The sequence below is a fragment of the Phodopus roborovskii genome, unplaced genomic scaffold (genome assembly GCF_943737965.1).
Source record: "Phodopus roborovskii unplaced genomic scaffold, PHOROB, whole genome shotgun sequence".
NCBI lineage: Eukaryota > Metazoa > Chordata > Mammalia > Rodentia > Cricetidae > Phodopus > Phodopus roborovskii.
Genome location: NW_026126459.1, coordinates 3,969,118 through 3,982,877, shown reverse-complemented (window position 1 = coordinate 3,982,877; position 13,760 = coordinate 3,969,118). Strand labels below are relative to the sequence as shown.

Genomic DNA, 13,760 nt, shown 5'->3' with positions numbered 1-13,760 from the left:
GTACCTAAACCAACTCTTTTCTGGGCCATATGGGGGTTGGGATTCCAGCTCTTTGTCTAGGAAGGCGTTCCTTCCATAGAGCTGCCATCCACCCTCTGGAAATTTCCTTGATGTCCATTTCCTCTGTTCTGCCTTTTCCTTATTTGTGGGGCACCTGACTTACATTCTCTTTGAAATATGGGTTGAAAGCCATTATAAACAGCTGGGTACTGGGCTTGATGCTGGGGGTTCAAAGACAGAAATGGGGTGCTACCTCTGAGCAGGCAGGAAAGATAGACCATGTGTTACTTAGAGAGAACAGTAAGGGCATGTAAAATGGATTGGAGTGTCTGTTGGGAAATGTGTAGGCAGGGAGGGAACTGGTGCGTGGGTCAGAGGTACAGTACTTGCCTCACTTGTGTGAAGTCCTGAGCTCCATAGTTTGAAGTTTGAAGGTGCATAATTGGGAAGAGCCATGAAGTCTTGAGGATAGCACAGCTAGGACCAAGGGATGGATGGTTGTTAGCCATTAGGGAAGTCAGAAAACTCAAATACCAAACCCTCAGGTAGATGCCCATAGTGATAAAATGTTTTTGCCAGATCAGGGTGGTACACATCTGTAATCCCAGTACTCAGGAGCCTGAGGCAGGGGGATTGTGAGCGCAGGGCTTATCTGGGCTATACATAGCAAGACCTTGCCTCTGGAGGGGAGTGACAAGAAGACTGTGAGGCAGTTGTGTGTGCCATGTGAGGGCTGCAGCTTGCAGCAGCAGTGCTTGGGGACTGCAGGGGTAGCAGGCGGGTGAAGCTGTTCTTGAGGGTGTGGGACAGCACTCTTCTGTACCTCTGTACTCCCAGGCATGTTTTGCTCTCCTAACTTCCTAGGGAACTGTTGGGGACCTTTAGCAGACAAAGGTCCTGGTCTGACTGTGATCTCAATGTCACAAGGCCATGGAGTACATTCCTATATTGGTCTAGACATGGCAGGACAAGGACAGAGCGGGGATGTGGCGGGGCCAGAGTGATGTAGACCTCGAAGGGTGTTTCCAACTCATACTCACCCAGATTTTTTCCCTAGGCCAGCCCATCACTCACAGAGATTCTCTCAGGGAGCCTGCTGCTGCTGGCCACCATGACAGTGAGGGGGGCTGCGCTGGCCCCAGACCCAGCATCACCCACAACTGCTGCAGCGTCACCTGGTGTCTCTGCAACCCCCGAGGGCAGTCCCACAGCCATGGAGCAGCCCGTGTTCCTGATGACCACCACTGCCCAGGCCATCTCTGGCTTCTTTGTGTGGACAGCTCTACTCATCACCTGCCACCAGGTACCTGGGTGTGAAGGGGGGAACCTTCATAAGTGTCCAGAGTGGTTTCTAGTCTAATGAAGCATACTTTAAGGAAACCAGGCTGTAGCAGTGGGTGAACTCTGCTTCCTAGGTGATTTCTCCTCCACACCCCAGCTCAGCTAAGGGCAAGTTGTGGCTCTAGAGTCTGTACTCCTCTAACAATCAGAGCATCAGGAATGTGAAGAGACAGATACTTGTTTGCCTTGAACTACAAGTGACAGTTACTTCTGCTTAGTAGCTTTTGGCCATGCCCATATCTAGCTGAAGCCACAGATCTGTACATGTTAGAGATGTCTTTGCAAAGAGACTCGAGAGCCTGAGGGGCCTGGCAGAGGAGCTGGTTGCACATATGTAGGTGGCAGCTCAGGGAGAGAAGTCAATTTCATGTCTCCTGTATTCTGGCCTCAGGGGAGTCTGGGTGCTCGATAAGAGGGCTTGATGAATGCCCCATGCAGGCTGGGTGAGTTTGCTCAGGCCCCTGGCAGCTGCCATGTGCCTCAGTCTCTTTTAGATCTATCAGTGTTCAAGAGACTGGCCTACAGCAGATGGGAATGTTTTGTCCTTTTCCTCAGCCAGGGCTGGGCTGGGCCAAGAGTGATGTCATGAGAGCTGGGACTAGGCACTGGTGCTGGCTTGGCTCTGCTTTCTCAGAGTTGCGCTGCCTTCTTCTGCCTCCCAGGAACATTGCAGTGCTGCCTTGGTTCCGCAGATTGAGGAACAAGGCACAGTGTGAGCACACCACTGTGACCACATGGCCTGAAGTGTATCCATGTCTGCAGAGTGAGGCTCCCATCTGTCCCACCCTTTCTTGCATCTGCTAAGGGACAAGGCAAAGGGGCCACAGCCAGATGGCCTTGAGTCACCCTTGATCAGCTCTTGAGTTAACCCAGTGCTGTTGCTGTGCGACCCTGGGAACTTGGATTTGGCAAGGCAGAATGGACAGTACACACTGAGGACTACAACTTCAACAGCACCATGCCCTACTATCCCATCTAGAAAGGTGGTCTGTAGATGTCGCTCACACCAGCTTTATGTGGTCACTTTGATTTGATTCTCATGATGGAAGTTTTATCAGCTAATTTTACTGAGCAGGACTAAGTCTCAGGGAGCCACCCTCCTCCCTTGGAGCAGGAAGAAGAGGGCAGATAGGTGGGTGGGATGAAGGTGTGGTAATGGTAGGTCTTGACTGACCTGGTGCCCTTCATCCAGATCTACATGCATCTGCGCTGCTACAGCTGCCCCAATGAGCAGCGCCACATCGTGCGCATCCTCTTCATCGTGCCCATCTACTCCTTCGACTCCTGGCTCAGCCTTCTCTTCTTCACCAACGACCAGTACTATGTGTACTTTGGCACCATCCGTGACTGCTATGAGGGTGAGGAGTAGTGTGGAGTGGGTCTGGGGGGAGAGCTGGGGAGCTGGGGCCCATGGGAGAAAGGGGCGTGCGCTCCTCTCATTCAATTCTAGGATCTGGGGACTGGGGCATCGTTTCTCAGTTTTTCCCTGGAGTCTGGACCTCACAAAGATGAATGTAGATGTCCCTTCCCCACCTGGCTCTCCATCTGTCCCTAATGGACGGGTAGCCAACCGTACATTTAAAGCTAAGTCTTTAGACATGCTGTGGTATTGGGGAGGGCGGTTGTCCCAGGACACATTACATTCACAGGAGCTCCACCTCTAGCTCTTTTTCTTTTCTCAGTTCTGGCTGATGGGCAACTTGTAAATGGTCCATCAATGGATAGAAACCCCAGGTGTGTGGGAGGACTTACATGGCTGGGCCTGCAACCCCATGTGTCCCCATGTGGTGCTCTGTTGTGTCTCAGAGGAAAGGGCTACTGTCTTGCGGGCCTTGGTTCCTTGGTTCCTTAGCTCCTCTCACCATGTCCCCCCTCATCTCTCTTGCCTCCTCCACACCCTCTGCAGAAGACACATCAGCTGTAGCAGTAGGTAGATTCCTGGTGTTGGGAACAGGCATTGCCTGATTTTCCAGTCCTGTGTGGGCCTGACCCTCATCCTATCTTTTCCCCAAAGTCACATCTTTCCTGTCCATCCATACATAGTTGCAGGGTGTTGTCTGCCTCTTCAGGGGATGCTGCTCTGAGAGGAGGTTTCACTCAGTGTGAGAACACAGCCAGACACATGACAGGACCTCAAGCAGCTTAGGCTGACCTGAAACTTTTTGGGGTGGTGTCAGGGTCTCATTTTACAGCTCTTGTTGGCCTTGAACTCATAGAGGACTGCCTGTTTCTGCCTCTTGAGTACTGGGATTAAAGGTGTGTACCTTATATACTTTTGTCTTTTATGTATATGTTTGCCTGCATATAGGTCTGTGTACCACGTATGTGCAATGCCTGAGGAGTCCAGGGGGTGTTGGTAATCAAACCAGAATTGATCCTCTGGAAGAGCAACCAGTGCTCTTAACTGCTGAGCCATCTCTCTAGCACCAGCCCCAAACCCTTACCCCCCTCCCAGAGGGTTTCTCAGTGTAGCCTTGATTATCCTGAAACTTGGTCTGTAGACCAGGCTGGCCTTGAACTCAAAGATCCTCCTACCTCTGCCTCCTAAGTGCTGGGGTTTTATGTGGTGCTGGGCATGGAACCCAGGGCCTTCTAGATGCTAGGCAAGCACTCTACCAATTAAAATACATCCCCAGGCCAGTCCATTTTATGTTCATGTTGGAGGAATGGGGAGCTCATACATGCCAGGCATGTCCATTTGTATACTTGTGTTGGAGAAATGAGGGCTTATAAACACCAGGCATGTGCTCTCCCATAAAGCTGTACCCCATAATTTCTGAATAAATGGACTTGAGTATTCATACTGTGAGCTCTGCCCAGCCTCTCTTAGGGCTGCACTGATTCCCAGGCACCTTCCTCCTGGCCAGTGCTCCTATAAATGTAAATTCCTTCCAAGAGAGACTGTAGAGGCACACTCAGTGCTCCACTGTTCTTGCTGTCCCCGAAGGCGGAAGTTCCCCAAGGAAACCTCTGCCTGGGGAAGAGAGGAGCTGAGCATCCTTCTCTGTGCATGTGCCAGCCCCAGGTGGAACAGCTTCTGCTCACCTGGTTCTTTTAGAAGCAAAAGGTTGTTCTTTACTGTGTATGTGTCTTTGTGTGTTTTTGTGTGTGAGTGTCCTGTGCAGTGTGGGAGCAAATGTAGGCTTTCTCCTTGGTTCGGCCCTGAAGATGGGACATTTAGCAAATCGTGGGGACATGGGGGAGCTACCAATCTCTCCTTACTCAACACCCCAGAGTAGCAGCAGATGGTGGGTGGCACTCCCACTTCAGAAGCCTCTTTGTTCCTCCCACCAGCCCCAACCAGCCTCCCTGCCTGTGGAAAGGTCGCCTCGGGAAGTCTGCCACTCTGGAAGCTCATCTCCTAGCAACGCTATTGTCTCTGGCCTCTCATCTCCCTGGGAGTTGACAAACAGCACAGAGCACCTGGAGTTGAGGCTGCTTGAGGTCACTGGCTTGTGCTGTCTTGAGTCAACAGCCTGGCCCTCACTCTTAACAGGCCCTTCTGTACCTATTTTCAGGTCTCTTATTTCTGTGACAAAGCTATAAAAGCACACACACATGCATGCACACACACTCATAAACATTTCTCTTTTCTTCACCTTACTGGGGAGACTGGACTTTATTGTTTACATTTTATATGTTTAAGTATTGTTCACAGCTGGACAGGCAGGCTGGTCCTCCCTGTCCTTTACATGTAGAAGTTTGTGATTTGCATAGGTGCTAACTATTTGTCTTAATTTTGGGGTGCTTCAGTTTTCTGGGCTTATCATTCATTTATCCCTGAATGGTATAATTGGGTTTTTTTAATGAGCAGCCCTACTTTCCTAAGGCGACACCGTGTGACTCTGTCACTGCTGCCTTTTTCTTTGACCACGTTTCTCTGGAGCCAGTGATACTTGCTTCTGAGTGAGCCCTCCTCTGCTCGGCTGTCACCAGACTCTGTCATTCACCATCATTCTTGGATTTGTGTCAGCCTTCTGTGTTGTGTGAGCCACCTGTCCCCATTTCTCCTTTGTTTTGGTTTCTTCTCTCTGTTGGTCGGGGCCTTCCACCGGACCTGAAAAAGCAGGTACATATTGGTGAGGTCTGAGTGTCTGTACTGGACTACTCTGTGATTTACATCCCTGGGAAGGGACCACACATTTCATGGCTTCATCTCCTGCCCCTTTTGGAAGTCTGCTCAGTTCTGAACTGGCCTAGCCATTAGCATATTCTTCCTGGCTTTTTAGATCTTGTTTTCAACCCTCAAGTCTGAAATCTCACAGAAGACAGAGCCATAATCGTCATGCTGGGAGACCTGGCAGACTTGAACTCCCCAACTCAGGCCTGAGACTTTTTCTTGTGTCTTTAATACTTTACTTTTTTTTTTCTTTTTCTTTATGATTTAATTATTTAAACTTTATCATTTTTATTATTTAGTTAGCAACCTGGAAAGAGATATTCACATAAGAGCTTAGCAAGGTTGGGTTACAATAATACCCAGGTTTTTCTTAACTTGTCTGAATATAAAGTACATAACAGAATTAAAGCTAGCCAGAACCACCCCAATACTAGCCACAGCCTACCTAATCTTTGTGTTCAGGTCCCTATTCATCCAGAGGCCTAGTTCTAGGGCCTTCATGGCTTTCTCAAGCATGAACACTCACTCCTCTTAGCTATGGACTAAAGCATCCACTTGGTTGGAAGTGTGCACAAGTAGGAGCTAAAAACCGTGGCCTTGGTGAGGTTAGCAGTCTGGCCTTGCTCACATGCTCAGTGGAAGGGATTCAAGATCCCTGTGGGAAGAACAGGGCTTCCAGCAACCTTACCTGGACTTGCAACACTTTTGGATATTTCAGTTCTTGAGGAATGTTCACCCAGGGAGGGTATCTTTATGGTTCAGAAGCTGTCCTGTCTACTTAATCCCTTGGAAGCATCCTCTTTCCCTTTCTTTTTCTCTAGGATTCCTGCCCTGGGATGTGCTCCTGGAACTTTTCATTTTCTCACTCTTTCTGTTGCTGTCTAGGAGCTGTTTGTTGCTTGTTTTTCACTCCATCATCTGAACTTTTCCTGTTTGACTTAGTTTATCTCACTGTAATGTGTAGGTGGCTCTTCGTTTTTTTTTCCAAGGCCCTTGTTCTTGGTGCTGTAAGGTATTCTTTTCTCTGGGGAGACTAATTATGATTTCCTTCTGCATCAGCTCCACTTCTTGAGTTCTTTGCATCTGTTTGATTTATGCATGTGTGTGTATGTGCACGCGCGCGCTGAGTATGTGTGTACTTGTGTGCTGTATGCATGTGTGTGTGCAGGTGTAGGAGACTGTCTGGTGTCCTATCTATCACTTTCTGCCTTGTGCCTTTAGTCAGGGTGGTTGTCTGAACCTGGAGTAGACTGTTGCCAGAAAACCCAAACAATCTTCAGGCTATGCCCCTGAACATCCCTCAGCCCCTTACCAGCTTTGGAGTTACAGGTGTGCACACATGAGCACGTTTAGCTTTGGTGGGGATCACATGACCATGCTTGGCTTTGGTGGGAATTTGAACTCAGGTCTCTGTGCTTGTACAGCAGTCCTCTCACCCACTAAGCCATCTCTCTGTCCCTGATTTACTTTCTGACCTTTGTATTAGGAGCAAATAAATAACAAATCCTCTAATATCTAATGTCTTCAAATGTTTTTCCTATTTAAGACTGGGCTCCTGATAACTGGGCCTCTCAGTTGAACATAGACTGTCTTTCTTGCCTTGTTTATACAGACACAAGGCAGGTATAATGTGATTCTCTACAAAATACTATTCCTAGCATCTGCTCAAAAGATACAGACAGGTCCAGGGAAGAGGGCTATGGGGATGTTGCATTTTCTGCAGATGTTGTTACTGCCCTCAGCCAGGCCAAGTTCTGACCTTTAGATACTCATAGCCCAAAGTGCACATCCACAGCCTCAGAGTACACAACAGGGCTGGGGGCCTCTGGGCTCTTTTTTTTTTTTTTTTTTTTTTTTTTTCTTTTGAGGTTTTGCCTCATAACCTTGGCTGACCTAGAACTCACTCCTTCTACCTCTGCTACAATTCCAAGTCTGTGTCGCCACAGTTAGCTCTGAAATTCCCTGTGTAGCCTAGGCTAGTTTTGAATTTGCAAAGATTTTCCTGCCTTAGCCTCTGAAGTGTTGGATTATGGGAGCTATCCCCCTGGCTCTTTGGAGTTCTTGTTGGCACCTCCCCTACCCCCTCCCCAGGACAGTTAGCCTGAAGCACCACCCAGAGCTCCTGCTGTTGTCTCCCAACAGTGAACCAGTTGGCATTCTTCCTGCTCTTGATAATTTGCTTCTCATATGAGGTCAGTCCCCATTGTTTGATTGCATTTTAGAGGGGAGAGAGGGGACACCTGTGTGTTACACTCAGGAAGTGTACATCTGTACTCATGTAGTTGGCAGGGTTCCATTCTCTGAGGCAAGGGCCCAGCCTCACAAATGCTGGGTGCCTTTCCCAGGGTGTTCCAGCTCCATACGGCACTCATCTGATGAGGGTTGGAGTGAGAGACAGTTGGTGTCTGATTGGGTTTGGGGTGAGGTCCTGGGAAGCTCCCTGTGGGAAGTGGAGATGCAGCTTCCCCTGGGCTCCCCACAGTATGTTGTGTTACAAATGTTTATGTGGCATTCACCGTTCACTCCAGGTTCTTCATCATTAGCACGCTCTTACCTCCTAGTTACCAGGTGAAGTATGTATCACACACCCATTATACACTGTGAAAACAGAACTGCAGGTAGCTGTAGCACTTGCCCAGAATGACCTGATAGCATGAAATGCCAGATTCCTGCCTGGTTCTTGGAAGCCAGGATTGGTGCTTGGTGAAAGAGAGGAAGAAGACCATTGTTTCCCCCAGACTCTGTTAGAGAGTTTACATGCATAGGAGGAGTGCAGTGTCCTTCACCCCATTCTAGAGTTCAGATTCTTGCTTGAGATATGGTCTAGATGTGTAGCCCAGGCTGGCCTCAAATTCATGATCCTCTTGCCCCAGCCTTCCTTGTGCTGGCATCACAGCTGTGTGACATCACACCTGGCCCCAGAGTTCACAGTTTAGAGCCATCCTTTTGGACAGAGAGGGTACAGTGAATAACAGAGAGCCATAGGCCAGGAGCCAGGGAGGCAGCTCAGCCAGTAAAGATGCTTGCCACCAAGGCTGATGACCTGAGTTCATTCTCCAGGATCCACAGATGAAAAGAGAGACCTGGTTCCTACAGCTTGTCCTCTGATCTCCACCTCCATGCTGTGGCACACGTGTTCACACATACACAAAAATAAATAAGTGAATGGGGTTTTAAGAAAAACAAGGAGCCGTTGGCAAGTTTGCTGTCAATAGGACACCGTGACAGGCAATGGTGCCACTGGCCACAGCTCACCAAGAAGTGTAGGAAGGCATGTAGGCTGCCAGAAGCAGGGACAAGCAGGGTTCACAAAAGCTGAATTCACACAGGAGGAGGACTTTGGAGCATCGTAGAATTGGGGACATTTGTTTAGGAGCAGGCCCCTGTCCACCAGAGTTAGTTCATTGTACTGTGATTGCCTAGGATTTCACAAGCCCCTGAAATGTGGGAAAGAATGTTCTGATTCTCAGTGTACCAAGCAGAAAGGACTCTGTCCAGAGCAGGCAAATTCAGTTTTCTAGACATATCTTCAGTTATCTGGAATGCTCCAGACAACTTGATTTTTCCAATCAACTCAGAGTTTCCATGTTGCAGAGGCAGAGACAGCTGAAGGTGCTCAAGTTTGACAGATGAGAGAGCTCTAAGCAGCCAGATGCACTCAGGACCATCAGTTCTCTACAGCACCTATCATTCAATAGGTGGTAGGCAGGGAATATACACTGAACAGTGTATACTCCTGACCCAGGGCGCAGCTGAAGGGACAGCTGAAGGGTACTTCTGAGCAGGTTCTCACTGACGTCCTGATCTCCCAGGCTGTGTGTTATAGTTGTTTGTTCGTGAGGCTGACAGCTGAGAAGCTGTGTGGGCTGTAATGATTTAGACTGTAACCTCCTGTCCAGTTAGTTACTGGCTAGAGAAATTGCCACTGAGGGTTGAAAGGGACCCAGTCTCTTCTGAGGATGCCTGCCTCTGACGCCTGTATCTAATGGCCAGCCCCAGGCTCACAGCTCCTTCTCTGCTGATGGTGTTATTAGAAGCATTCTTTCTAACAGCGCACTTTTAGTTCCAGCCCTTGGAGGCAGAAGCCAAAGGTTCTCTGCCAGTTTGGGGCCAGTCTCGGCTACATGATGAGCCCCTGTCTTGAAAAACAGGAAGGGAAAAAGGTATGTTCATTCTGTTAAACTGAAGTCCTCCTGGGATCTGCCCTGAGACCGTATGGCTCCTGTCTAGAGTGTGGACAAAAGCTTCCAGTATAGTCCTGTTTGTTCTTGATCCTCAGCCTCCTTTCCTGATGGCATACTCTTGTCTGTAACTTGATATGTTGTATCTAGAATGAAACAAAAAGTTCTGGATAGCCAATAGGCCAGGGCAGGAGTAGGAGAGACCATCAATTCCCTCTAGACTGTGGGTCTCATGGTCACTGATTTGTCGTTCTGTGGTAGGTATTCAGGATGCACAGGGGCCTTCCTAGAGACCAATTCTGGACCATATTTAGAGTGTGACAGGGTGATAGCCTGCTGCCTGAGTTATTCCCTCCTCCTGGTCACGTGTCATCCTCTCTCTGTTGTGTTTCTGGCCTGTGTAGAGGACTCTGGTGTAATGCTATCGCTGGGTGTTTGGATCTGTTCCATGTGAGCCTGTATTTTCCTAGGAAGGGGATGGATTTTTCCATATGGTCAGGGGCCCTGATTTGACCAATCAAGTCGTGTCTCCTTTCTCTGAGGACTGAGGTTCTTTGGAGTGAAGCGGCACACTGACCACTGGCCTGTGTACCTCTAGGCAGTCCTGAGCTGACAGCTGAATGCGGTCTGTGCAGCTTAGTCAGCTGGTGGTGGCCAGGGCTTGCCTAGCTCCTAGTGTTAACTCACATAGCCTACAACACAGAAAGGGAAGGAAGGATGTGAGCTCGGTGGCAGGTCCTCTTCAGGAGAGCATTACAGGGACTGCCTGGCAAGAAGAAACGATGATGTTGGGCCCTGTGGCCTCTCTGGAGGATCTACCTCAAGGAAGGTTTCCTTTCTGGCCTGCCAGAGGGAGTCCTGTACGAGCTAGTCTGGGAGTAGGCCTGTGGCCTGCCCTGGGCCTTGGCTGTAGACACGTTAGGGTAGGCGCCACATCTGTCCCCTTCACTTTCATTCCTTCAGTGTTGGCTGTGGGTACAGATCCCAGGGCTTTGGTGGTGCTGGAGGTCAGACTCAGTTCCTACCTGTGTCATGTTAACAGTCTGGAAAACGCATCATGCCCTTAGCAAGCATTGTCGAGGCCTTCGGTAGGGCCTTGTATGGTCATTGCTGTTCTCCCCACGGCAGGCCCTCAGGAAGCACTTTTCCTAATTCACAGATGAGGAAACAGCTACAGAAAGCTTGAGAAACCTGCCTAAAGCCACACAGCACAGCTCCTAAGTAATAGAAGCATCGCCTGCTGCTGACCCTTTGGGCTCAGGGGTCCATGGCTCTCTGCCCCAACTCCATGCTGTCCTATATCATCAGGAGACTGCAGGGGCGAAGTGGCCCAGCCCCTTCCCTTGCTGGTTTACTCTGAGCGGCCAATCTGCTGACCTGGATGCTTTGCTCTGGACTCTTCACAGCCTTTGTCATCTATAACTTCCTGAGCCTGTGCTATGAGTACCTTGGAGGCGAGAGTGCCATCATGTCTGAGATCAGAGGGAAGGCCATCCAGTGAGTATGACAGCTTTGTAAACCCACCCCTCGTTGTCTGAGATCAGAGGGAAGGCCATCCAGTGAGTATGACAGCTTTGTAAACCCACCCCTCGTTGTCTGAGATCAGAGGGAAGGCCATCCAGTGAGTATGACAGCTTTGTAAACCCACCCCTCGTTGACACCTCACAGCTTGGCAGATGGACATAGAAACCACATCTGTCCCCCGTGCCCTTTCTCCAGTTCTCTCTTGTCCTTCCCTATTTGCGTTTCTCCCTCCTGTGGTTTTTCTCTTCATTCAGTGCTTTCGGGCTGTTTTGTGTGCATTCCCCTTCCACTCCATGCCCTGGCTTGTTTGATGTGGAGGGCAGCCTTTCCCACCCCACCCTTCCCATCTCCCAGCCCTCTCTACTTGCCTCTCCTAGGTCAAGCTGTATGTATGGTACATGCTGCCTCTGGGGAAAGACCTACTCCATAGGATTCCTGCGGTTCTGTAAACAGGTACGTGCCCAGGGGCAGCCCCAGGTCAGGAGGACCGGGCTAGGGACCTGGGTTCAGACCTGTGTCTCTGAGGGCAGTTCCTGTTGCATACTGACCTTGCCTTACCTGTTGGAGGTCCCCTCGCCTCCAGCTGTCCCCAAGCTGATCTGGAGGCACCCAACAGCCTTGGGCCAGAGAAGCTGTCTGGAGTCCGGCTCATTTGGACTGAATCTTGCTGACCAGGAAGCACACAGGAGTTCTAGTCTGTCAGTTTGAAAACTCATGCCTGTGTCTGGGCAAGAGGGTTTGGCATTAAAGATACATAGCAGACAGGACTGTGTGGTCCCTGCCCTCTCTCACATGCCAGTTGGCAGTGCTGCAGCTTCTGGTTTCCTTGGCCTCCGCTGCCTGTCTGGAGTTGAACTTGTAGCTTCTTTGACTATATGACCTCAGATCATTTGCTTAACCTTTGTGAGTTTGTTTGTCCTTTTATAAAATGGGGGTGGCAATACTTATATCAAGGGGTTGGTTACTAAAAGGAACAGATGAGATGTGGGTGTGAGCCTTTAGTACAGCTCTGGCACATTCAGGGAGATGGACTCTGAGGGTGACACACCCAGTCTTCATGACTGTCCTTGGCCTCTGCAGGCCCTTTGTCAGTCGCTCAGGCTCGACCGAATAATGAAGAGAGACATGCTTCCTCCTGCTCCCCCCGCCCTCCCCAGCCTATCCTAGTGTTTCCCAGCCTCTGTGAACTCAGCTACTAGCTCTGCTTCCTGAAGGAGGCTCAGGTCTCTCTCATAGAGTGTCCTAGAAGTGGTTAAAACTGTCCTAGTCCAGGGTGGGGCTTGCAAAGCCTTTGTTTACATGGTTCAGCCACCCAGTCCAGACCTAGCTATGACTCATAGCTGCTTTTGATCATTACATTGTCCTTAAAGTTTGGCTCTTAAGAGCAGAGCAGAGGCCTCACCTTCGCTATCACCGGGTGCAGATCATTCCCTAGCCTACGGGCTCTGAGGCTTGCTGTTGAACTTTGACATGGCAGACTCACAGTGAGAGGAAAGTATGCTCCCAGCAGGCACCCCCAGTGTTGATAGTGTCTTTGTTCTAGAGCCGTGGGTGGACCAGGATGTCCGTGGGCCCAGAGCCCAGTGTCTGAGTCTTTCTTTCGGAACACTTGTTAAAAGTGGAAATTCCTGGGCTTGGGCTGCAAAGTGGTGGAAAAGCACTTGCCTCACACGTGTGAGGTCCTGGGTTTTGTCCCTGGTACTGCTAATGATGGGGGAGGGGGCAGGACAGGGAAAGGAGAGAGGAAGGGAGGGAAGTAGAACTTTTTGGATCAGTGACCCCTAGGCCAGCCCAACGAGGTCTAGGAAGGACTGCCCACTCCTGGAACTGACATGTGACTTTGACATCTAACCTGGTCTGTGGCTCTCAGACTGACCCATGGTGTGAGCTGACAAAGGCTCTGGGGCCTGCTGGCTTGGACTCCAGTCCAAGTGCAGCTCTCTGCCTCAGTTTTCTTGTCTGTGACTGGGGTGTGAACCCCTGCTCTCCCCTCCCTGAACTCCCTCTGGGTGGAAATTTGCAGCTCAGGGATTCTGTGAGGGTTTCTGGTAGCAGCACACAGCTCTTCTGGCACACACTCCTCTGCCAGGGCTCTGCCATGGCACAGGCCAGGTCCTCAGTGGGGCAAAGGTGGGTTCCCAGGCCGCCCTTCTTCTCCAGGCACTGGCCCTATCCAGAGCCACACTGGCCAAGCCACATGGCTAGAGTTTGACATGCCCACTCCTTTACTCGGGGCTTCTGGGTGAGGTAGAACACTTTGAGGTCAGTGGGATCCTGTGGGTGGTATGGACACCCCACCAGATTGTGGGAACTGTAGAGCCTGGCTTAGCACATTCTCCCAGGTCTAAGAAAGTTTGGAAAAGCCTGATTGTACATAGAATAGACAGCCTCAAGAAGACACTGCTATCTGGCCCTTCCATCCCCATATTTGCAACCGTGTGCTATGGGTATGGGTTATGTTAATATTTACCCAGATGGCTGCCACTGGAGACCAGGTGATTGCCTGAGAGACTACAGTGAATAGCTGACTAGGCCTGAATCCCCACATGCCTTTCAGGGCTCCCACGCATTAGAGGGATGTCCTCTCCCCATTT

General features: G+C 50.1%; 1 protein-coding gene across 2 annotated transcripts in view; it reads left to right on the top strand.

Annotated features, from left to right (window-relative positions):
• The window catches only part of Tmem184b (transmembrane protein 184B), a 41,917-nt gene that overhangs the window by 21,575 nt on the left and 6,582 nt on the right, over positions 1-13,760 (top strand). For both annotated transcript variants that reach the window (XM_051189376.1, XM_051189375.1), the window contains exons 2-5: positions 1,058-1,303; positions 2,534-2,699; positions 11,049-11,139; positions 11,544-11,619. In XM_051189376.1, coding sequence (XP_051045333.1) covers positions 1,058-1,303; positions 2,534-2,699; positions 11,049-11,139; positions 11,544-11,619 — 579 coding nt within the window. The remainder of the gene's footprint in view (positions 1-1,057; positions 1,304-2,533; positions 2,700-11,048; positions 11,140-11,543; positions 11,620-13,760) is intronic.